At 36.1% G+C, this 23,859-nt stretch overlaps 1 protein-coding gene across 15 annotated transcripts in view; it reads right to left on the bottom strand.

Moving 5' to 3' along the window:
* The window catches only part of RNF111 (ring finger protein 111), a 91,852-nt gene that overhangs the window by 30,616 nt on the left and 37,377 nt on the right, over positions 1-23,859 (bottom strand). For 14 of the 15 annotated variants that reach the window (XM_082445629.1, XM_082445630.1, XM_082445632.1 and 11 more), the window contains 3 exons: positions 20,618-21,516; positions 5,749-5,875; positions 1,636-1,799 (listed from right to left, as the gene is read on the bottom strand). In XM_082445629.1, coding sequence (XP_082301755.1) covers positions 1,636-1,799; positions 5,749-5,875; positions 20,618-21,516 — 1,190 coding nt within the window. Of the gene's footprint in view, positions 1-1,635; positions 1,800-5,748; positions 5,876-20,617; positions 21,517-21,765; positions 21,831-23,859 lie in introns of all 15 variants that reach the window. The other variant, XM_082445638.1, reaches the window with a different exon arrangement.

Genomic DNA, 23,859 nt, shown 5'->3' with positions numbered 1-23,859 from the left:
GTGAGAACCAAAAGTGTCTGTAGATATTGCCAAATGTCTCTAGGGGCACAAAATGGCCAGTAGGTAAGAACCACTGGTCTAACTGATAAACTTAAGCTTTGGACTTATTTTTAATAAGATAGAAGCCTTCCACTAAAAGAAACCAGTAGGGAGAAGGGGGCATCTCCTGATCACTGGAATACTTTTAACCTAAAAGTAAAAGTATTCTGTTTGAACTAAATTCTAGTGGGTTAAAAGGCTACTCTGTCACATTTTGTTACTTTACTGGATGGCAGGTGTCACATGGGAAAACACACAAAAGGTTTCCAAAAGAGCCATCAATATTTAACTGAGTAATCTTTAATTAATCCCTATTGTATTAACCACTGCCTTACAGATAATTTATGGTGCTTCAAAATAAAAACCGAGACATTGTTAAATGAAATGTAGACAATGGGAATAAATAACCTCTTAATAAACATCTTAATTCCAAAGTACTGCTACTCTGAAAGTTATGATCATCCAAACTGCAAACAGCCGATATAAGAGATGATTGCACAAGGCCCCTAACTCTTCCTACCTAGCGAATGTACCCTTTTTCCAATTTATAGCTAACTGCCAAAATTAACAAATTCATATATGGCTTACTGTCTCCTTAAGGAAATTATGACTGACCATTTCCTTCTAAGATGTAACTATTACTATCTGAAGACAATTCTCAATATGAGGGAAAATTCACATACGTATTCATATATTCATACTTGCTACCACTTTCCCTAACCTCTGTTTTCCAACTCTAGCTTTATTTCCTCAGTTACTTGGGTGCAGCTGTAAGCCAAAACAAAACACTAAAGCTGAGCAGCACATAAGGTAACCATATTATTACACTGAAGGATAACACAACTTTTAAAAGCAAACTGAACATTTCAAATAACCAGTATTAACCATTTAAACTCAGTTAGGGGCTTCCCTGGTGGCGCAGTGGTTGAGAATCTGCCTGCCAATGCAGGGGACACGGGTTCGAGCCCTGGTCTGGGAAGATCCCACATGCCGCGGAGCAACTGGGCCCGTGAGCCACAATTACTGAGCCTGCGCGTCTGGAGCCTGTGCTCCGCAACAAGAGAAGCTGCGATAGTGAGAGGCCCGCGCACCGCGATGAAGAGTGGCCCCCACTTGCCCCAACTAGAGAAAGCCCTCGCACAGAAACGAAGACCCAACACAGCCAAAAATAAATAAATAAAAATTAAAAAAATAAAAAATAAAAAAATAAACTCAGTTATATTGCTTTTCTGTTCTGTATTTTTAAAGTGTTGCTTCTATTTTTCATAGCAAAGTTAAAGTATGATAACAATATTATAAATGAAAGTATCAATAACACATAAGTCTGAGGATAGATCAAACCACCTCTTGTAAAAATAATTTTTTTCTAAGAAAATAACTACCAAGCAATGAAGTAATAATCAGAAAGAATTTTTAGACACAACTTACAAACTGAGGTTATTATATTAATTGAAAAATAACATTAGGATACCTGGCAACTTCCCTGTAATTTAATATATATTACCATTAAGCAGCAATAGAAGTTTCTAGCATATTAAGATACTTCATTTTACCAAATCTTCTTCATAATTCTACACTGCTAGTACTCCAACTTACCATCTTCATCAACAGTAAGGTCCACAACTTCTGCTGCATTCTGCCTCAAGGGCTGTATAACAGTAGAAATCCTACTGCGGTTCCGTGGTTCCTGTGGCCGACTTGTATGAGAACTTGAACCTTGGCTCCAGTGAGATCTATTGTGTCCAAGGGTTGAACGAGACCTTAAATAACAAAATTTTTAGTTACCTAAGAAATCATAAGCCTTTCTTACAAACTAAGTTGTGAAATTCTTCATTCAAGAATTCTCCAGAGGGGCTTCCCTGGTGGCGCAGTGGTTAAGAATCTGCCTGCCAATGCAGGGGACACGGGTTCAAGCCCTGGTATGGGAAGATCCCACATGCTGAAGAGCAACTAAGCCCGTGCACCACAATTACTGAGCCTCGGCTCTAGAGCCCGTGAGCCACAACTACTGAAGCCCACGCACCACAACTACTGAAGCCTGCATGCCTAGAGCCTATGCTCCACAACAAGAGAAGCCACCGCAATGAGAAGCCCGCACACTGCAATGAAGAGTAGCCCCCGCTCGCCGCAACTAGAGAAAGCCCGTGTACAGCAACGAAGACCCAACGCAGCCAAAAATAAATAAATAAAATAAATTTTTTTAAAAAAAGAATTCTCCAGAGAAATAATCATAATAGAATTTAAAATTCTGACTAGCATAATGCCTAGCACTCAATAAACTCTGCTGAATTAAATGTTCAACAAATGTTCACCAATCAACTGACCTCAGAAAATGAAAAATGATATGTTAGACCAATCATTGGTGTAAAATACAGGATTCTGTTTCAAGAATGCTGCTCCCGGGGCTTCCCTGGTGGCGCAGTGGTTGGGAATCTGCCTGCCAATGCAGGGGACACGGGTTCGAGCCCTGGTCTGGGAAGATCCCACATGCCACGGAGCGACTGGGCCCGTGAGCCACAATTACTGAGCCTGTGCGTCTGGAGCCTGTGCTCCGCAACAAGAGAGGCCGCGATGGTGAGAGGCCCGCGCACCGCGATGAAGAGTGGTCCCCACTTGCCGCAACTAGAGAAAGCCCTCGCACAGAAACGAAGACTCAACACAGTCATAAATAAATAAATAAATAAATAAAAGAACGTGAATTTCTTAAAAAAAAAAAAGTAACTCTTTAAAAAAAAAAAAAAAAAGAATGCTGCTCCCTTTTCAGTGTTTACTTTGAATATTCACCTGGGTTATAATCAATTACTTACGTTTTATGTTAATACCTAAAATTATTCACCATAGGTATAGTAACAAAAATATCAACACCCTAAACATTTAACATTCACATGATCTTCTATGTTTAGTTTAGATTGGCTCTGCAAAGCATGGCTTTGGGAGTCCCAAACCAAGCTAAGTTTCTGGGACTGTCTAAAAGAGATTCAAAGCACCGGAGAGAGTTCTTGCCATCAGGAGAGGTACGGACAGTTGTAGCTAGTTTACTATAAGAAACATCATCGTTTGAGCTGCTTTAGGCTTTAAAGGCATATAATCACAAACCCTCAACACTGAATGCTTTTATCATCTTTTAATTATGTGTACTGTACTAAATTACTTACAGCATATATTTTATTTAAAAAAATTCTTAAAGGATTCACTGTAATGATCCGGACTAAGGGTACAGAGGGATAGTATGTAGAATATGCAGTCCTCAGGCTTCAAGGAGAAAAACATAAATATGCTTTAGAAAGATGGGGCTTACGAAGTTGGTTTTTTCTCCTGCCCAAACTGAATGTAAAACTGCCTATAAGCTTATTGTCACTATGTATGGAAAGAGTGAGCCAGATCCACTAACATGCAGTCATCGTATAAGCTTGACCACTCAGAAAAGAACTCCGAAGTTCAAACTGAGCTTTGGCCTCAGCAACTATAGAGCCTAAAAGTTTAGAAAGAAGTTCAAATTCTAAAATTAAGTTTTCAAGTAACAGGAGTACAGAGGTTAAATCCTGAGACAGAGTTTAAAAAAAAAGACCGTGTATTCCAGCAAGAATTGTATAGATTAAGGCATGAAGGTAAACAAATATTTCAAGCTGAAATGGTTTTAGATAAGGAGAATGATCACCATTTAAAATTCTTGAGAAACCAAGAGTCTTTGATGAGAGACTGAGTAGTCTATTATTTCTCAGAAGCTGTTAACAGCTGCAGAAACTTCCACGTCCACTATACAGCACTTCTATGAAAACTTCACAGGGTGTCCTAACTCCAAATATAATGCTGAGTAAAGTACCAGCAAAAAACTTGATGTATGATGAACAGTTTCACAGAGGCCTTAGTCGCCCCTATAATTAGTGGTTACTGTCAAATCCTGACACAAAGGGATCTGAAACACAGATGCATTCTCTCTTAAACAGGAAGGGCCAAGAGCCAGCTAAAGTGACAAAGTTAATATCAAGATGAAAAAAAAATTAATTACAGGGGACTGAGTGAACTGATGAGGATGATTATAATTTTTGTGACTTTCTGTTTGAATAAAAAAAAAAAAATCCCACAAGGACTCAGAGGCAAAAAATATACAAATCAATTTTCACTGCAAAGTAAAGGAGCTGTTACAGTGGAGGATTACTGGACTGAATGTCAATATTATGACAGTATGAGTGTATTTCGTGTTTGGTAATTGCAATAGTTGTTGCTTTTGTTGTGGTCATTCATTTACAATGCTTGGTGTCAGTTTATTTATCTCTTGTAAAAATAAAATACAGTGTGTGTGTGTGTGTGTGTGTGTGTGTGTGTGTGTGTGTGGAAAAAAAAAAGAAAAAAAAATAGATGTACGGGGTAGATGTAGATATAAATGTAAATATAGAAATGCATATAGCTCTAGAATGTATATATGTATGTATGTATACATATCTATATTTATAGATGTATAAAAAATAAAAAAAATAAAGTGACAATGTTAATATTCTAGGTAACCATAAGGAAAATAAATATGGCTAATGAGCACTGTGTCTTTTTCAAGAGCACTGTCTATCACTATGTAAATGCATCTGCTTGAACATTTAAGTGACTACATGAAAAGAAAGCTCTCCAGTTCCACGAAAAAACAGGTCTTTAGTTTCAACAATTGTTATAGCTCATAAAAAGGGAGTCAGTGTTGTACCAACCACTATGGACAGTCACAGAATAACTGTGGCACATACTGTGGAGTATCAATTTTCCTCGGAGTCTGGGAAAATCATTTAAAACTTAAACAGGGATATATTATAGAGTGCTCTCTTCCATGCCATTAGAAGTAGTACTCCAATGGGAAAGTGGCAAGTAAAGAAGCACATTCTAGGTATGATTGTAACATGCTTCCAAAATAACAACGCTTTTTTTAAAGATCAGTAACAAATTAAAATACAATAAGCAAATGCATTTCTAAATTCATTCCAACACAAAAATTAAGATTCATCCACAGTTTGGTATATCAAACGAAAGAGAGGAGTACTTCACTGCTTCCTTTACCAGTATTTGTAATCATCTAAAGCACAAAATGAATTGTGTTAGGGTCTCTCTCTCTCTTTTTTTTTCTGTCAAGGTGATTCTCAAAAGGGCAATGTCATTTCCAGTTATTTATCAAAACAAATGAGGATATCTCATTCATTTTTTACTACAGGGCTTATATAAAATTACTGAGTGAAGGACAAAAAAATCCAAAAACTATGTTTTATACTAAGTTGTCCTAACATAATAGCATAAACATCACTGGTATTAATGAGATACCAATATCATTCCCAATACTTATGTACTATTCACATCTAAATTTCAGAGGAGTTTGTGAACTCTCTGAATCATAAAACAAATTCAATTTTATAAAACACCAAGTAAAACTGATGTTTATCTAGAGCAATGACTCAACACTCACTGTATACTTGGGGTGCTTAAAAAAATACTGATTCCTAAGATTCTGGTTCAGCTGGTCTGGGCTATGATCCAGGCAACAATATATATTTTATCATCTTCCCAGATGAATCTAACGCAGTCTGGTTTGACAACCACTAATCTGGTTGGTATACACACACTAAAACTAGGTAAAGAAAAAAAAAGTAAAAAAATGCAAATATCTGCAGCACAAATGTGTCTAAATATTTACATTTAAAACTTCAAATATACAACTAGGAATTAAAATCTTACCGATAGCTTTCCCCAACTGTTACTATCTCCACTTCACTGTCAGTTGAGGTAACATTAATTTCTTCATTGGCAGTGATCTGGGGAGTGGAGGAAGCTTCTATCACCACAACATCTTCATCAATATTTCCTGGAAACAAGAAGAAAAAACATTTAAAGGGCATATGGGATAAACAACAAGGTCCTACTATACAGCACAAGGAGCTATATTCAGTATCCTATGATAAACCACAGTGGAAAAGAATACAAAAAAAAAAAAAAGGATGTATATATATGTATAACTGAATCACCTTGTATATATATGTTTAACTGAATACAAAAAAAAATATGTATATATATATGTATAACTGAATCACTTTGTATATATGTATAACTGAATACAAAAAAAAGAATATATATATGTATAACTGAATCACTTTGCAGAAATTAACACAACATTGTAAATCAACTATACTTCAATTAAAAACATACAGAGCATATGCTTGTCAGCTAACTTAAAGACAAAAAGTTTTATCTTGACTTTGAAGACTGAAATTCATTACAAAAGTAAAATTCATATCTGTCATATCAAAGTTTTTAAAACGAGAGCTCATTATGCAAAGTGAAAACAGTACTTACTCTCTTAATTTGCACGTTTGTTTCCTCTTACGATTTTTGTTTGTTCTTTACAAACTTTTAGTAGTTCCCATATGAATTTGTATAATCTTATATAAAGATATTAATACTGTAATATCTGAAAGTACTGATTTAAGATCTTATGTAAGATATTCTATAAGATATCAACCCTTTAATATCTAAATATCTAAAATGAAGATACTACACTCTCTGTAAATTTTCTTCAAGGTTTATTTACGTAATATGGTATTCTTTTAAGAAAAACACAGTAGCTTTTCAGTTTTGTGCTACAAAATCTGTAATTTTTTTGTACGTGTCCTTTTCTAAAGTATTCCAAGTTCAGAAAGTGCTTCCTCATCTAGAAGATGGTACATACTATATTTGGTGCAATGTGTTTCCTTAATATTTACTTCACCTAGAACTAATTTTTACTTATGGTATTAGATAAGATTATAAATAGAATCTGACCCTGCTCAGTGAAATAACCCAGTCACAAAAAAACACTGTATGATTTCACTTATGTGAGGCATCTAAAGTAGTCAAATTCCTAGAGAAAAGTGGAATGGTGGTTACCAGAGCTGGGGGATGGAAGGAAAAGGGAGTTGTTTAATGGGTATAGAGTTTCAGATTGCAAGAAGAAAAAGTTCTGAAGATCTGTTTCACAACAATGTGAATATTCTTAAAACTAGTGAACTGCACACTTTAAAATGGTCCAGATGGTTAAACAAAAAAAAAAAAAGAAAAGTTGTGCTCCATTTCTTCTCTTGCTATATTTTCCACAAATCTAGGGCTAAAATGTCTTCTTTTTTAAAACGTTCTTCTCTCTTCATTACTATCACCTGTCAATGTAAAGATCGGCCAACAGTTTACAAGTAATATCTTGTGATAAGAATTTTCCCATAATAAGAATACTGAGAGCTTAAAATTTCACCCACTTTAAGTGTACATTTCACTGATTTTAGTGTGTTTATGGAGCATAGCCATCACCTCAATCCAGTGTTAGAACATCTCCAACACCCTAAAAAGATCCCACATGCCCTATTTCAGTCATTGTCCCTCTAACCCCATCCCTACATCCCTACAACAACTAACATGCTTTCTGTCATTATGGACTGATTTGTATTTTCAAGAGCTCAATATAAATGGAGTAATACATTACATATACTTTCATATCTGGCTTATTTCACTGAGTGTACTTATTTTGCGATTTATTCATGTTGTTGTGTGTATCAATAGTTCATTCTTTTTTACTGCTGGGCAGTATCCTATCATATGAATACATCACAGTTTGTTTATCCATTCTTCTGTTGATGGACATCTGAATTTTTCTCACTTTTGGCTATTACAAATAAATACACATACTTCAGGCATACATGTACTTTCATTTTTCTTGGGTAAATACTTAGGAACGTAATTTCTAAATACTATGGTAAATTTATGTTTAGCATTTTAATGAAGTGCCAAATTGTCTTCCTAAGTGACTGTTCAGTTTTACATTGCCACCAGGAAAATGAGGGCTCCATTTTCTCTACATCTTCGCCACTAATTGTTACCGTCTCTTTTTTATTATAGCCGTTCTACTGCATGTATAGTAGTATGTATAGTAGTATATATTCTTTTCATTTTCTTAATGGTGTCTTATGAAACATAAAAGTCTTTCATTTTGATGAAGCCCAAATCAGCTATTTCTTTAATGGATCATGTTTTTGGTGACCTTCTAAAGAAATCTCTGCATAACCAAAGGTGACTAAGAATTTGTATGTTTCTTCTAGAAGTTGTATAATTTAGCTCTTACATTTAGGTCTGTGATCCATTTTGTTAATTTCTGTGTCTGACATGATATAAAAGGTCTAAATTCACCTTTTTAGCATGTAGATCTATAACTGTCCCAACACTATTTGTTGAAAAGACTGGAATAATTCTATTTTGATACTTAGTAGATTCAGGTTTTCCTAATTATTCTTCAGGATTATAAAATCAAGGGGAGAGAAAAATTATTGAGATTTGGACTGGATTGGCATTAAGCATCACTAACAAAGCCCTGATATCTCTATAATATACATACTTTCATCCAAGAACATATCTTGCCATCTACCAATATCATATTTATAAACCTGGAGAAAAACTGAGGGTTTGGTTTGATTATAATTGTAACTGTCTATAAAGCTACATAATTTTCTTCATAGAAGCTAAATATACTCCTATTGAGATTATTCTTAGACTCTTTATTCTCTTTGCTGCTCTTGTAAACATGCTCCCTTTTTTCATTATATTTTCTACTAGTACGGTGGTATTCCATTGATACCGTATATTCACTTTTACCCAACTCTTACAGAACTCTTGCTTAGCACAATGACAACAAATGGCTCAACTTTCTTCTCACTGTGGAATTTACGCAGTCTACATTCCTTCACCCGAGGCACCATTCCTAGACAACCTGGAATTTCATCTCGAATATACCTCTACATCATCAAATATCTGCACTACTTCAAACGCTGGCCAGTATCTGGAGGAGGTTACAAGCCCATGACAAAGATCTATAACATGCTCTCTGATACTCCAAAGAGGATAACAAAGAAGGCACTGGTAAATCACAGAGGCAATAAAATATGATCTGATTGGAGAAATAGTTATTTTAAAAATATTCCATAATATTTCTATTTCGGAATACTTGCAAATTGTTCTATCCATTAAATAGAAAAAAATTAAGATTTAAAAATTATGAGATGTGGAAATTTTTAAAGTAGTTTCTAAGTTCTAAAGATTACACACATACACATGTTCAGGTCAAATGTATTTTTAACAGCATAAATATCTTATAGGCAGAGAAAAACAAAATAGCAGCACTCAGTGGCTATTTAAAATAATATTATCAATTTAATTTCCAAATTACTTTTCTAATTCTTCAAAATCACATACATGATGCAGCTTAAGGTAAGAGTACACAGGCAATCATATACTTAAAACTAAAAGCATTATATTTAAAAATGAAAGACCATGGATTTTTTTTTTTAAAAAAAACCTCTCTTATTTTAACCCACCAAATGGACATTACCACTTTACATGGAGAAAAGCTACATCTATATATCAGCTTTATTAGTGATTTTTCTCCATATATGTATACATGAAATTTCTTTACAAGCCTGTAAAAAAAAAATCACCTAACATTATTAAACACCTTTTACACAGTTATGCAAAGTCAAATATAAATGTAACATTTTGAAGTTCCAATGATAAATGATACAAAGCTAGCTTTGCTAATGCATTAAAATTCAATTTATATAATTTTTTATGAACACAGAGATTGTATAACTAAAAGTTATATAAATAACTCATTTAGGCACTGTTACTCTATTGTTTAAACATCATTTTTCTAAAAAGAATCTTTATGAGCATAACTTGAACATAATACATAAAAATCATGTAACTAAATAATAATCACAATTAGGCAAGACTTGGGCATCTTTAGAATGACTATTATTAAAACACAATTTAAAGGAAATATTCCTAAAATTATGAAGTTAACCTTAATACAGCTTTTAAAAAATCAAGAGAATAGGTCACTTCTTATTGGGCCAATTTCATTTTCATGTCTTTTACATGTAGAAATATTAAAGGACGAGAGACTTGAGTGCAGCTAAGAGTGATGGGACTGCAGGTGATTTAGCTATTTCTTCTAAGATTACTTATTTTGCTTGTACTTTTTAACACATTTTTGACTACAGACGTAGTTTCGGCAAAAATCCCCCTATCAATAATGTATTAATACATCATGAGAAAAATAAAATGTAATAACCTGGGTAGTGTAACAATGGTAACAAAAACAATGGTTTCCTCTGACAGAGGTCTTCAAGAACCCCCCAAAATCATTGATTATTCTGGTCCCCCTGTGCCTTAAGTCTGGTATGATGCCAATAACAAGAATAGCTTCCAATCTGTGAGCACATACTTTGTCCCACGAATAATATTCTGCATGTCTAGCTCCATGAAGAAACTGAAACTTAAAAGTTTAAACGACTTGTCAAGCAAACATGAGCAACACTTGGAATTAACACCTAATTTCAATTCTAAACTCAAGCTCTTTACATGAAGTATATCACCATGCCGTAACTACTCAACAAGCTGGTGCTAATTACTATCAAAAGAATCTTCCTGGACTTCCCTGGTGGTCCAGTGGGTAAGACTCCACGCCCCCAATGCTGGGGGCCCGGGTTCGATCCCTGGTCAGGGAACTAGATCCCACATGCCGCAACTAAGACCCAGCGCGGCCAAATAAATAAATAAATGTTTAAAAAAAAAAAAAAAAAAAAAAAAGAATCTTCCTGTTACGCTACTGCTCCTGTCTTTTGCAGTCACAAAAGTTACTGAAGTTTTAACAGCTTTGACTCTTCTTTGGGACTCTTCTGCTGGGTATCTATCGAACAGAAATGAAAACATATACATACACAAAGAATCTGTACCCAAAGGTTCATAGCAGCATTATTCACAATAGTCAAATACTAAAAACAATTAAATGTCCATCACCTGACAAATGGTAAACAAATACATACAATGGAATACTATAAAGGAACTAAATAATAAAATAAATAGAACAGAATAGAATTAAATTAAAATTAAATAAAATGAAATGAAACTAAGTACTGATATCTGCTACGACATGGATGAACCTCAAAAACACTATGCTAAGTAAAAGAAGCCAGACACAAAAGACCACATATTGTATGATTTCATTTATATGAAATGTCCAGAAAAAGCGAGTCTATACAGACAGCAACAGATTAGAGGCTGTATGCAGAAGTGAGGGTTGGACAGGGATTAACTATAAACAAACAGGGATCCGGGATCTTTGGGGATTAATGGAAATGTTCTGAAACTGTACTGCAGTAATGGCTGCACAGCTCTGAATTTACTAAAAATCACTGAATTGTATACTTAAAATGGATGAATTTTATGGTAGGTAAATTATACCTCAATGAAGCTATTAAAAAAAAAAAAAAACAAAACCTGTAAAACATTCCCTGCAAGATACAAAACTAGGGGGCTTCCCTGGTGGCACAGTGGTTGAGAATCCGCCTGCCAATGCAGGGAACACGGGTTCAATCCCTGGTCCGGGAAGATCCCACATGCCGTGGAGCAACTAAGCCCATGCGCCACAACTACTGAGCCTGTGCTCTAGAGCCCATGAGTCACAACTACTGAGCCCGCGTGCCACAACTACTGAAGCCCACGCGCCTAGAGCCTGTGCTCCACAACAAGAGAAGCCACTGCAATAAGAAGCCCGCACACGGCAACAAAGAGTAGCCTCCGCTCGCCGCAACTAGAGAAAGCCCGTGCACAGCAATGAAGACCCAACACAGCCAAAAATAAATAAATTTATTTAAAAAAAAAAAAGATACAAAACTAGATTTCAGTAAATGAAAAGACATTCCATACTCCGGAAGAGGAATACCCAAAATCCTAAAGATGTCAGTTCACCCTAATTTAGCCTACAAATACAATCCCAATAAAAATATCATCATGTGTCTCCCCACTACCACCACACTCAGATAAAAAGTTGATTATAAGTTCACTTGGAAGAATAAACAGGCAAGAATAACCAGGAAAACACGAAAGAGTCTGTAATTAAAACAGTGTGCTTCTAGTGCGTGGACAGGCAGACCAACCAATGGAACAGTATGAAAGCTCCATAAATAGATCCAAATACTTATGGAAATTTAACATATGACAAAGGTGGCAACTCAAGTCAATAGGAAAGTCTTTAATGATTTGTTTGGGATAATTGGATAGCCACATGAAACAAAAAGGATCCATTCTTCACACTGTACATGAGGACAAACATCAAATAGATTTGTGCTTTATACGTTTAAAAAAAAAAAAGGTAAACAATACAAGGGCTGGGGGGAAATGGGTTAGCTTCCTTATAAACTTGGAGTGGGAAAAACTTACTTAATTATGATTCAAAAATCCAGGAACAGTAAAGGTCAATAAATGTGACTAATCCAAAAAAAGTTTGGCAAGGTAAAGAAGTATTGCAGAGTCAAAAAACTAATGACCAACTTGAGGAAAATGTGTTATATAGGATGTATACCTCTAATATATAAAAAACTTCTAAAAATGGATGCAAGAATGAAGACCAACATTCCGACAGAAAACAGGCAAATGAAATGAACAGATTGATCATAAGAAATGCAAATGACCTTTAAATATATGAAAAGACACAAACATTAGTCATAAAAAATACAAATTAAAAATATACTGACATACTGTTTCTTGCCTCTCAGATGGGCCAAAAATTAAAATCTGACAACTAATTCTGCTTGAAAGGCTTTGGGAAAATAGGCACTTTCACACACTGCTGATGGACCCAAAATGGTTGCGACCCTCATAGAGAAATCTGGCCATATTTTTAAAATAACGTACTCTTTTATCTTTGACTCAACAATCCCCTCCTAGAATTCTATCCCAAAGACACAATGGCAAAAACTATTAAATGACATATACAAAAAGCTATTCATTGCAATGCTATTCATAATAGTAAAAGTCTGCAAACTGTTCATTGATAGGGGACTAGTTGAACAAATTAGGGTGTAACTATACAATGGAGTACTGTGGACCTGTGGAAAAAATAAAAGAGGAATGAAAAAGAATGAATAGAGGAATGAAAGCCTATATATCCTTTATATCTCATCATATATAAACTTTTATTCCTCTATTATCTCTCTATACTCTAACAACTGTATACATTGTTAAGTGAAAAAAAGAGATATGTTTTGAGTAAGATAAGGGGAGGATGTATGTATGTGTGTGTGTACGTGTATATATATATATATACACACACACACATATATATATTTGATAATTTTTTTAATAAATTTATTTTATTTATTTTATTTTTGTCTGTGTTGGGTCTTCATTGCTGCGTGTGGGCTTTCTCTAGTTGCAGCGAGTGGGGGCTACTCTTCGTTGCGGTGCACAGGCTTCTCATTGCAGTGGCTTCTCTTGTTGCGGAGCTCGGCTCTTGGTGCGTGGGCTTCAGTAGTTGTGGCACGCGGGCTCAGTAGTTGTGGAACATGGGCTCAGTAGTTGTGGCGCACGGGCTCTCGGTGCGCGGGCTTCCGTAGTTGTGGCACGCGGGCTCAGTAGTTGTGGCGCACGGGCTTAGTTGCTCCGCAGCATGTGGGATCTTCCCGGACCAGGGCTTGAACCCGTGTCCCCTGCACTGGCAGGCGGATTCTTAACCACTGTGCCACCAGGGAAGCCCTAATATTTTTGAAGAGAAAAAAATGGAACAACAAACTAAAACAGAAACTAGTGAAAAATGATTATCTATTAGGGAGAAAAAGATAGGAAGAGAGAGCAGAGGTGGAAAACTAGACCTCAATGAATATATCTTGTTTAAAAGTTTTGACTTTGGAACCAGGTAAATATTTCACATAATTAAAAAGCAAAACCAAAAAATTTTTACAAATCTCTTAAAAAACAAAACAAAACACCTTGCAATAACCACAAAACAAATGATCCTAAATGCATATTAAACTGGTGGACTAACCACACAGAAAACCAGCCAAGGGCAAAAAAGGAACCACACAGAAAAATTTTTTATTATATTCAATAGAATTACTGTTAGTAATAATTGTAAAGATTTTAATTTACATTCATTTATGAGTGTTCACTTATGTCTATGTATTTATAGTTTGTATAGAATAAAAAAGTAATTGTTAATATTGTTAAGAATCCAGATTTTCAATGTAAGAGTAAAGAGATCCAAAAATAAAACACAAGCTTACAGAAAAACCCTAATCCTAAATTTTCAATGGAAATAGTCACATGAATTAATGATTTATCTTTCTAAAATATTTACATTCCTAACTCTGTCCATTAAGAAAGACAAAAAGCAATGATAACCCAGTAGAACAATGAGCACTTTCGTTCCCAGTGGATAGCTTCTAACTATCACTTCTCAATAAAAGGAAATCAGGAGTACTTGGAATGACTGGTTCCAGGTTTGGAACAGGAAATATAAAGGATGAATCTGGACTATCTTGTTACATCAGAGAGTAAGGAAGTTATCAAAGACTACTGGAGTGGCATCAAAAGGACACAAACCAGGGACTTCCCTTGTGGCACAGTGGTTAAGAACACGCCTGCCAATGCAGGGGACACGGATTCGAGCCCTGGTCCAGGAAGATCCCACGTGCCATGGAGCAACTAAGCCCGTGTGCCACAACTACTGAGGCTGCGCTCTAGAGCCCGTGAGCCACAGCTACTGAGCCCGCGTGCTGCAACTACTGAAGCCCGCGCGCCTAGAGCCCATGCTCCGCAACAAGAGAAGCCACCACAATGAGAAGTCCACGCACAGCAATGAAGAGTAGCCCCCACTCGCCGCAACTAGAGAAAGCCTGTGCGCAGCGACGAAGACCCAACCCAGACAAAAATAAATAAAATTAAAAAAAAAAAAAAGGACACAAAGCAACTTGAAGATGTTCCCACTGGCCAAAGATGAAATTATTTGAACATCAAAAAGAATAAAAAGACTGCAACACATCAACTATGCTAAAATCCATGAGTTCAAAATGATAATTGAAAATGAAAAACCTCTCTGAATATTGCTAAAGTTTATTCTGAAAAGTGGTAAATGAAGGTAAAGACTCAAGCATTCATCTTACATTTACTGTATGACCTTCATTTCAGAGTAAACAATTAGCTGATGCAAGGAGAATTCTTCCTTATAAAATAACCTCTGTTCATAAATGTAACAGAATGATAGAAAGTCAGCATTTTGCAACCCCTAATGAAATAATGGATCTAGGTGAGATCATCAAAGCTGCTGAAAGTATTACATGAAATGTTGATTGGGAACTTTATGGTGGAAGGATCAGGATGACACCATCTGAAACCTCTAATCAATTTTAACATGCGATGCAACAGAAAGTACACAGCACCACCAAGGAAGAGTTGCTGAATCTAATCAAGCTTTTAGATCCACCAGTTTGCAGGAAATATGTAGTATATAAAACAAATTAAATGGTGTGATGTCAGGAATTGTTCTGAAATTCTCCACTAAAAAAAAAAAAAGTGAGGGGTGAGAGATGAAATAAGAATGGCAGAATGTTGAAAACTGACGTTAGATTATGAGTATGTGGAAGTTCATTGTATACTTATATATTTTTATATTAAAAATATGTGAAAATTCCCATATAAAAATAATAAAATAACAACAAAAACTCTACCAATGTTATTTTTGGAAAAGGAAAAAAAGAATTATTCACGGATTTACATATAATTCCTAGTGTTAGGACTTTACAATTCCAAGGGTTGAACATCTTAAGCAAACTTGTAAAACTCTTAGGTCAATACGGTATGGAGTGCAGTCAGAAAATATGAATATATAGCTGTTGGATAAAAACAAAAAAAAACCCTGTGAAATAGGGATTTCCCAGTCATAATATAAGGGAAAATGGTATCTGTAGTTTGGGATAAAATTTCCAGTGACAGCGTTAACTCATGGGAGTCAGCAAGTGCTACGTCTCACACAAAGATGAGGATAATATGATCTTCAAAACTGTCTAATGACTTAAAAAGTGGTTCTAGCAATTACCAAGTCACCAAAGTCTAAGGTGCCTGTGTGAATAAAACTGTTATCAGAAAATCTGGGTACCAATAAGCAATATTTCTAAATTGACATTTATTCAATATTTTATATATGCAAATAAATTAGTAATTTACTTTTAAGACAGCTGACTATTTTAACTACAGCCCTAAAAGTGTATATTTCAAGACAGTCAAAACTTTTTTTTCTCCTCAGTAGGAAAATGGGACTGACATATTCCAGCTCTCTTATTTGGGGGCATATACGGTATTTACATTTCCTTCAAGTCTGGAGGAAATATAATCTATAAATACTTAATTTAAAAGTTAATAGGGCTTCCCTGGTGGCGCAGTGGTTGAGAATCTGCCTGCTAATGCGGGGGACGCGGGTTCGGGCCCTGGTCTGGGAGGATCCCACATGCCGCGGAGCAACTGGACCCGTGAGCCACAACTACTGAGCCTGCGCGTCTGGAGCCTGTGCCCCGCAACCGGAGGGACCGCGATAGTGAGAGGCCCCCGCACGGCGACGAGGAGTGGCCCCCGCTTGCCGCAACTAGAGAAAGCCCTCGCACGAAACCAAGACCCAACATAGCCAAAAAAATAAATAAATAAGTAAATAAATAAAGTAGCTATATATATTTTAAAAAGTTAATAAAATAAGGAGGTCCTCAAACGCACAATTAATTGGGAAACCAAAGGCTACAGCACTATAAAATAAAAATTTAAGCAGCAGTTCAGAGAAGGCACACTGAATAGCCCACTCTGAAACTTAGCTGATATTGGGTTATTTTAAAACATCTTAAGTTCTTGGCAAATATTATAGGGACCAAAACAGGATGTATAATTTTTCTACCAACTGGCAAACAGGAATAACCCAATGTCCAACAACTCAAGTTGTGTGTCATTTTGGCTTTCTAGGCTTGAATAGAGAGCTCTAATCAATTTAAAAGACAATAATGAAGCAAGAGGCAAATCGGGACTACACAGAGATCTACTGATTACAACAAATGAACCAATATTTGTTATAATGTGAAGTACTGACTTAAGTAACTAATTCTTAGTTAATCTGCCAAAACCCATTAATTATCTACAACTGTTTTGCCTTAGAGTTTGAAGGTACAACAAAATACTTAACATGTAAAACATTCTTTCCATCAGTTCACTACAGTAATAGCCAATAAGTACTGATGGATAGTGTATGAAAAAGTTGTCCCAGTAGCTCGTTACTATCCATCCATATTACAAATCAAATTACTAAAGTTCAGTAGATAAATCTAATTAAACTTTGAGTCATTCCAATCCTCTTCTAATTCTTAACACACACTAAAACATACTAGACTTGGAGTCAGAAAGCCAGCACTAGAAATGTATCTAGAAGAAAACCCTATCTCTTAAGAATCTAAGGAAGTCAACTTCTTGAGAGCACTAAAATTTTTAGACAATACAGCTAAGTCCCATCAATACTTAAGTTTAGACAATACAGCTAAGTCCCATCAATACTTGTTTATTCTGAATTTAAATCATTCTAAAATGGTTTTCTAAATGCTTTGTCTGTGATATGAAGGTGATAATGACAGAATCCACCTCATAGGAGTGTTGGGAGGATTAAATAAAACACTTAGAACACTTAGAACATTACCAGCACAGAGTAAATACCCAAATACTGGGTATTTTTACTATCATGACATCACCCACTGTTGGGTAGTAAAGGAACTTGAGGCAAATTCCTTGGAGGACATTCTGGCAACAGCTGCTAGCAAATTTTATAATGCATATACCCTGTGATATACTTTTAAAAATTATTCCTTAAGATATGCTTGCCTAGATGTGCAAAAAATGCGTGTAGAAGGCTGAATGCTGATGAATGTGGCAAATATTCATCAACAAAAGTTGGTTAAATAAAGTATGGAACATCCATGCACAGGGGATACTTTGCATCTGTTTTTAAAAAATGAGATAACTAGGGGCTTCCCTGGTGGCGCAGTGGTTGGGTATCTGCCTGCTAATGCGGGGGACAAGGGTTCGAGCCCTGGTCTGGGAAGATCCCACATGCCGCGGAGCAACTAGGCCCGTGAGCCACAACTACTGAGCCTGCGCGTCTGAAGCCTGTGCTCCGCAACAAGAGAGGCCGCGACAGTGAGAGGCCTGCACACCGTGATGAAGAGTGGCCCTCACTTGCCGCAACTAGAGAAAGCCCTCGCGCAGAAACGAAGACCCAACACAGCCAAAAATAAAATTAATTAATTAAAAAAAAAACAAGAGATAACTATACATACTGATATTTTTAAAACCCACATTATTTATTTACATTTACATATACTTTCACATTTTCTGCAGGAGATAAGAAGAAACTGCTAACTGATCACTCCTGGGTAGTAAGACTGGGACCTAAGAAGAAGAGGTAAACTTTTACTTTTTATTTTATACTTTCTTGGTACTTTTAAAATTCCACACCAAGTGAATGTTATTATTAAAAACTAGTTTATAGGGAGGGTGGGAGGGAGACGCAAGAGGGAGGAGATATGGGGATATATGTATATGTATAGCTGATCCATTTGTTATAAAGCAGAAACTAACACACCCTTGTAAAGCAATTATACTCCAATAAAGATGTTTTAAAAAAAAAAAACAAAAAACTAGTTTAAAACACTGGTCTAGGAACCAGAAAACATCAGGAGTACTTGGCTTCAACTTTTGGATTTGTGTTTCCGGAGACAAACAAGGATAATGCCTGAAAATAATGTAATTCTTCCAAGAGAGACAGTTAAAAAACCCACGTGCTACAATTAGTACTAAACAAGATTTAAAAATGAATTACAGAGTTTGCATTTACCTTGACTACTTGAGGACATATGAACTCCTTTCTTCCTAGAGAAAAACACAGATCCAGGCCTATATTTACTCTATTCTCATGCTTCCTACAAATATCCGTTCCTTAGAATTTCTGCTTTACATCACCAACCATCCTGCCTCACTAATTTCAAGCAGAAATTGGAGTCTGCTGCTCCTACTCCCCAAACTAGAGTCTTCACATTCTAATTACCTGAGAAAAATGTGAAATGTGACAATTAAGCAAGACAATTCCTATTCTCACCTCCCTCTTTCTCAAGAAACCTCAGGGAATGGTTGCTGTAACCTCCTTTCAGCTGCAGGTGATCTCAATTAACTCTTTTTAAAACAAATATTTGGGTAGGTTAAAAAAAATGAACTAACCAGAGCTAAGACTAAAATTAAGAACAAAGTTGCTGATTTCAGGGTTCTGGCAAGAACAGAAAAATAAACGTCGAAGAGGAAAGGGTGTCTTGGAAAGGGAAGGGACCCATATAGAAGGAGAGAAGAGGGAGAAATGGCATATCTGCACAGGAGACTAGTAAGTAGGCTTTGTCCTCAACAGGCAGGACATCAGGCAAAGACTAGGAAAGCTGTGTGTCAGTAATTGGAAACCATTACCTTAGCCGTTTAAAAAGCTCTCCCAATCCCACTTTCCTTACACTTTCACAAGAAATTAATCTTTTACCTCAGTTCAGACTTCACTCCTCAATGCTCACTTCATCAAATTACCTTAAATTACAACAAACTGTAAAAATGGTTTATATGGAACATACACTTCAGAGACTGTACATGAACTTATTCTAGTTAAATATAACATTTACTGTGGTGAGGGGTGCACTCAAGCTAATCATCTATCGATTCATTTTTAACTGATTAATCATAGGCTCTACTGAGCACCGTCAGGACTAAAAGTTTGTGTTCCAGTATTAGAATAAAAGCTACCTCTCAAATGCTTGAATTTATTTTTCCGTTATAGAGAACATGACAAAGGAAGAGTAAACAGTAAGAATAGAGTACTTAAAGGAAAAATAAGTGTCTTTTTTTAGTGACTAGAATTGTTCTTACTGTAGTTGAATGTGAAAGAAATCCATCACATAGCTATCTGAAAAGGTACTCATAAAAGTTAAACGTACCAAAGAAGCACTATGGGAAAAAAAACTGTACCATAAATCAACAACTCACAAAATATAATCTGATTATGTATAAAATAAAAACTTTTTCACACAAAAAAAAACCCCAATAAAACCTCTTGCTTTGGGGCTTCCCTGGTGGCGCAGTGGTTGAGAGTCTGCCTGCCAATGCAGGGGATGTGGGTTCGAGCCCTGGTCTGGGAAGATCCCACATGCCGAAGAGCAACTGGGCCCGTGAGCCACAACTACTGAGCTTGTGCATCTGGAGCCTGTGCTCTGCGACAAGAGAGGCCGTGATAGTGAGAGGCCCGCGCACCGCGATGAAGAGTGGCCCCCGCTTGCCGTAACTAGAGAAAGCCCTTGCACAGAAACGAAGACCCAACACGGCTAAAAATAAATAAATAAATAAATGATAAAAATAAAAAAGGAATTCCTTTTTAAAAAAAAACCTCTTGCTTTATTTTTGCCAGAAAAATTTTAAATTTTCTATTTAAAATTTTAGAAATTTTTAAAATTTGTATCTTAGAATTGGGGTCATGGTTTAATATTACAGTTGGTAATTTATTTATATGGCTTAAAAATAAAAGTTAATAGAGCCTCATATTCCTTCTAAATACAATGAAATCACTAAAATGTAGAAGAAAATAAGCACAAACACAATGCAATAGCCTCCATGCTATACTAAACTTAAGAAACAAAATTTTTACCTGAGGGAACAGCTGGATTGTTTTGGTGGTTTTCACTGGTAGAAACAAACAAATCTTCTTCTCCTTCAGTTGATGAGCTGGAAGAGGATTCACTGCTGAGGTCATTCTCACTAGAACTACTAGAACTGGGGAGCAATGCATATTTTCTTCGGGCTAACACTTCTCGTTTTTTCCTCTGCATTAATATCCTCTCTTTTTGTTTCTGTGTCCTCTGGGAGGAATTATTTTTCACAAATCTCTTTCTGCATGGAAGTCTCCTTAATGAACTGCTATGAAAACAGGGTCTTTTCATTAACAATCCTGAAACAGACTCTGTCTCAGTCCGAGGCCACTTATGGGACCGTGCACTATGAGTTCTACTTTTAGCACTCAAAATTGCCTGGGAATGTCTTACAGAGACTTCTTTATCCTCATCTGAAGTCACAGTATCAGAGTCTCCAAAATGTAGACTAGATGAAGGAGAAGAAAGACAATCACTAAAAGAGGAATCGTTATCTTCATCACTTGGTGTTTCTAGGTGTTGTCTCAATCCTAATATTCCCTGGTTCTCTTTAGCACAATTTTGCATGTATGAAGGGCCAGCCTGCTGGCTTTTGCGTTTTTTCCTCACAACAACACTTTTTTCTTGCTCTTGTTGGTTACCATTCATGTCCTTCTCTTGTTTTTGAGAATCATCACACAAATGTGAGAATTCATTCCCCACTTTACTATTAATCATCTCAACTCCTGCAGGAAAACTTTTGGCTGCCCCAATGGGCTCTGGATGCAAGAGGATCCCTTTCAGACTCTCCTGTGTCTTTGGTGCATCAGAAGGAATCTCACTCTTCATATCCACTTTTAAGGTATAGAGCTTGTTATATTCAGGAGTCCATTGAGACATGGGAAACTTTAAGGAAGGCCTAGAAGACACAATAAGATATTAAGAAGATGGTTAATGTGTTTTATTATACTGTTTAAACAGTTCTCAGATTCCACTGAAAATATCCCTGTAATAGGGCAGAATTGCCTTTTCCTCATCAGAATATAAAATGGCTGTAATGAGTCATTTTTCTCTGATACCTCTTACCCATAAACCCAATTTTTAGAAATAAAGATTACATAACATAAGCCTACTTCAAAACTTCTATTAACCAAAAAACTGATCTTACTGTGTATCTTCCTAACTTCAGCAGCATAACATTATTTGGTCAAAATCAAACAATTTCTCCAAAACCTATTATAGTAAAAAGAGATAAAAGGATTAGAATTCAAAAGACTTTGATTAGTCAATACTGGTTTTCTCCTGGTATCACATTTTAAAGTGATAATTACATCAAATGCTTTCTGTACATCTATATGGTTACTATGTTAGATGGATTACTATAAACAATGAACTAATATAAATATAGCTTCTGGGGCTTCCCTGGTGGCGCAGTGGTTGAGAATCCGCCTGCCAATGCAGGGGGCACGGGTTCGAGCCCTGGTCTGGGAGGATCCCACATGCCGCGGAGCAGCTGGGCCCGTGAGCCACAGCTGCTGAGCCTGCGCGTCTGGAGCCTGTGCTCCGCAACAAGAGAGGCCGCGATGGTGAGAGGCCCGTGCACCGCGATGAAGAGTGGCCCCCGCTCGCCACAGCTAGAGAAAGCCCTCACACAGAAGCGAAGACCCAGCACAGCCAGGAATAAATAAATAAATTAATTTAAAAATATATATATATATATAGCTTCTCTTTCATGGTTCTTTCCTTCATACTACTCTAGTCTCTAACGAGAACCTGAACTCACCAATAGACAGTAGGCACAACTACTGCATTTCATAAAGTTTTAGATACATACAGAAAGACCAGAGCCAAAACTGAGCTGCTGAAGATCATTCAGTTAAAGCAACACAGCAGAACATAAAATCAAACTTTCTACAGCTAATCTAAGAATCTAAATCATTAAATCTCTGAAATTATGAGCAGCTGAACAAGGGGACTTGAAATTATAGCATCTACATCAACGCAATGTACATACAAGAATGTTGATAATTTAAGGTAGTAAATATAATGACTCAAAATGGAATATACTTATTTAAAAGGTAGTTAATATGACAAATGAAAACCTTTACTAGTGCTAAAAATGATTTAAACAATGTTAACGATTTTAACTTAAGTTTTTATTGAAGTATAACAAAGACACGTGTACTCTAAGTCTATAGCTCGGTGAATTCTCACACATCTACGTAACTAGCTCCAATATCAAGAAACATAAGATAACCAGCACTCCAGAAATCCCCTTCCAGTCACTCCACCCACCAAGAGTTGTAACCATTACGGTAACTTCTAACACCATAGTTCTGTACTTAACATGCACTTTGTAAACCACTTCCGAAAAAGAGAGGAAAAAAAGATATTTAGTAGCAAGTTTTTTCTTCTCCACAAATGACAGTTACAGTAATAAACAACTTCACAGGTATATATTTTAGTATATAACTATTATCAAATAGATGAACAGATGACAGTAATTAAAAAATGAAACAACCTATTTCTATACGAAGCTATTAAAACCTCTATCTTCTTCAAGGGCAGGTGCTGGTGTATCCAAGATCAGTCATCAAGCCCTGTCTGGATCCGCAGTAAAGGCGGAACAAAAAGATGGGTGAACACATGGGTAGAGCAATTAGCAACTGTAAGAGGCGGCCAGTCACACAAGGATCACCATAATTAAACGCAAGAAAAAACAGGCCACAACGATAAGGCACAGGTATATGTGATTCAAGATTTAAGCTGGTCCCACTAGGATAGCTATAATAAAAAATACAGATAACAGCAAGTGCTGGCAAGGAAGTAAAGAAACTGGAACCCACACACATTGCTGGTGGGAATGTAAAATGGTGTATACACTTTGGGAAAGTAGTTTAGCAGTTCCTCAAAAGATTAAACACAGAGTTATCACATGATCCAGCACTTCCACTCCAAGGTATACACCCAAGAGAAATGAAAACATACATCCACACAAAAATTTATACACAAATATTCATAACACCATTAGAGCCACTCATAAGAGCCAAAAAGTGTAAACAACATAAATGTCCATCAACTGATGAATAAATAAATCCACAAAATGGATTAATACTCAGTAATCAAAAGAAATGAAGTACTGATTCATGTTACAACATGATACGAACCTCAAAAACACTATGCTAAGTTTAAAAAAAGGTCAAAAAACCCACATACTTTAAGATTCCTTTGATGGTTGTTCAACTCAGTGAATATTATGAAA

This window comes from Balaenoptera physalus (assembly GCF_965194825.1).
Source record: "Balaenoptera physalus genome assembly, chromosome: 2".
NCBI classification, from domain to species: Eukaryota; Metazoa; Chordata; class Mammalia; order Artiodactyla; family Balaenopteridae; genus Balaenoptera; species Balaenoptera physalus.
Note: the sequence above shows the minus strand (reverse complement) of the source record. Positions and strands in the feature narration are given on the sequence as shown.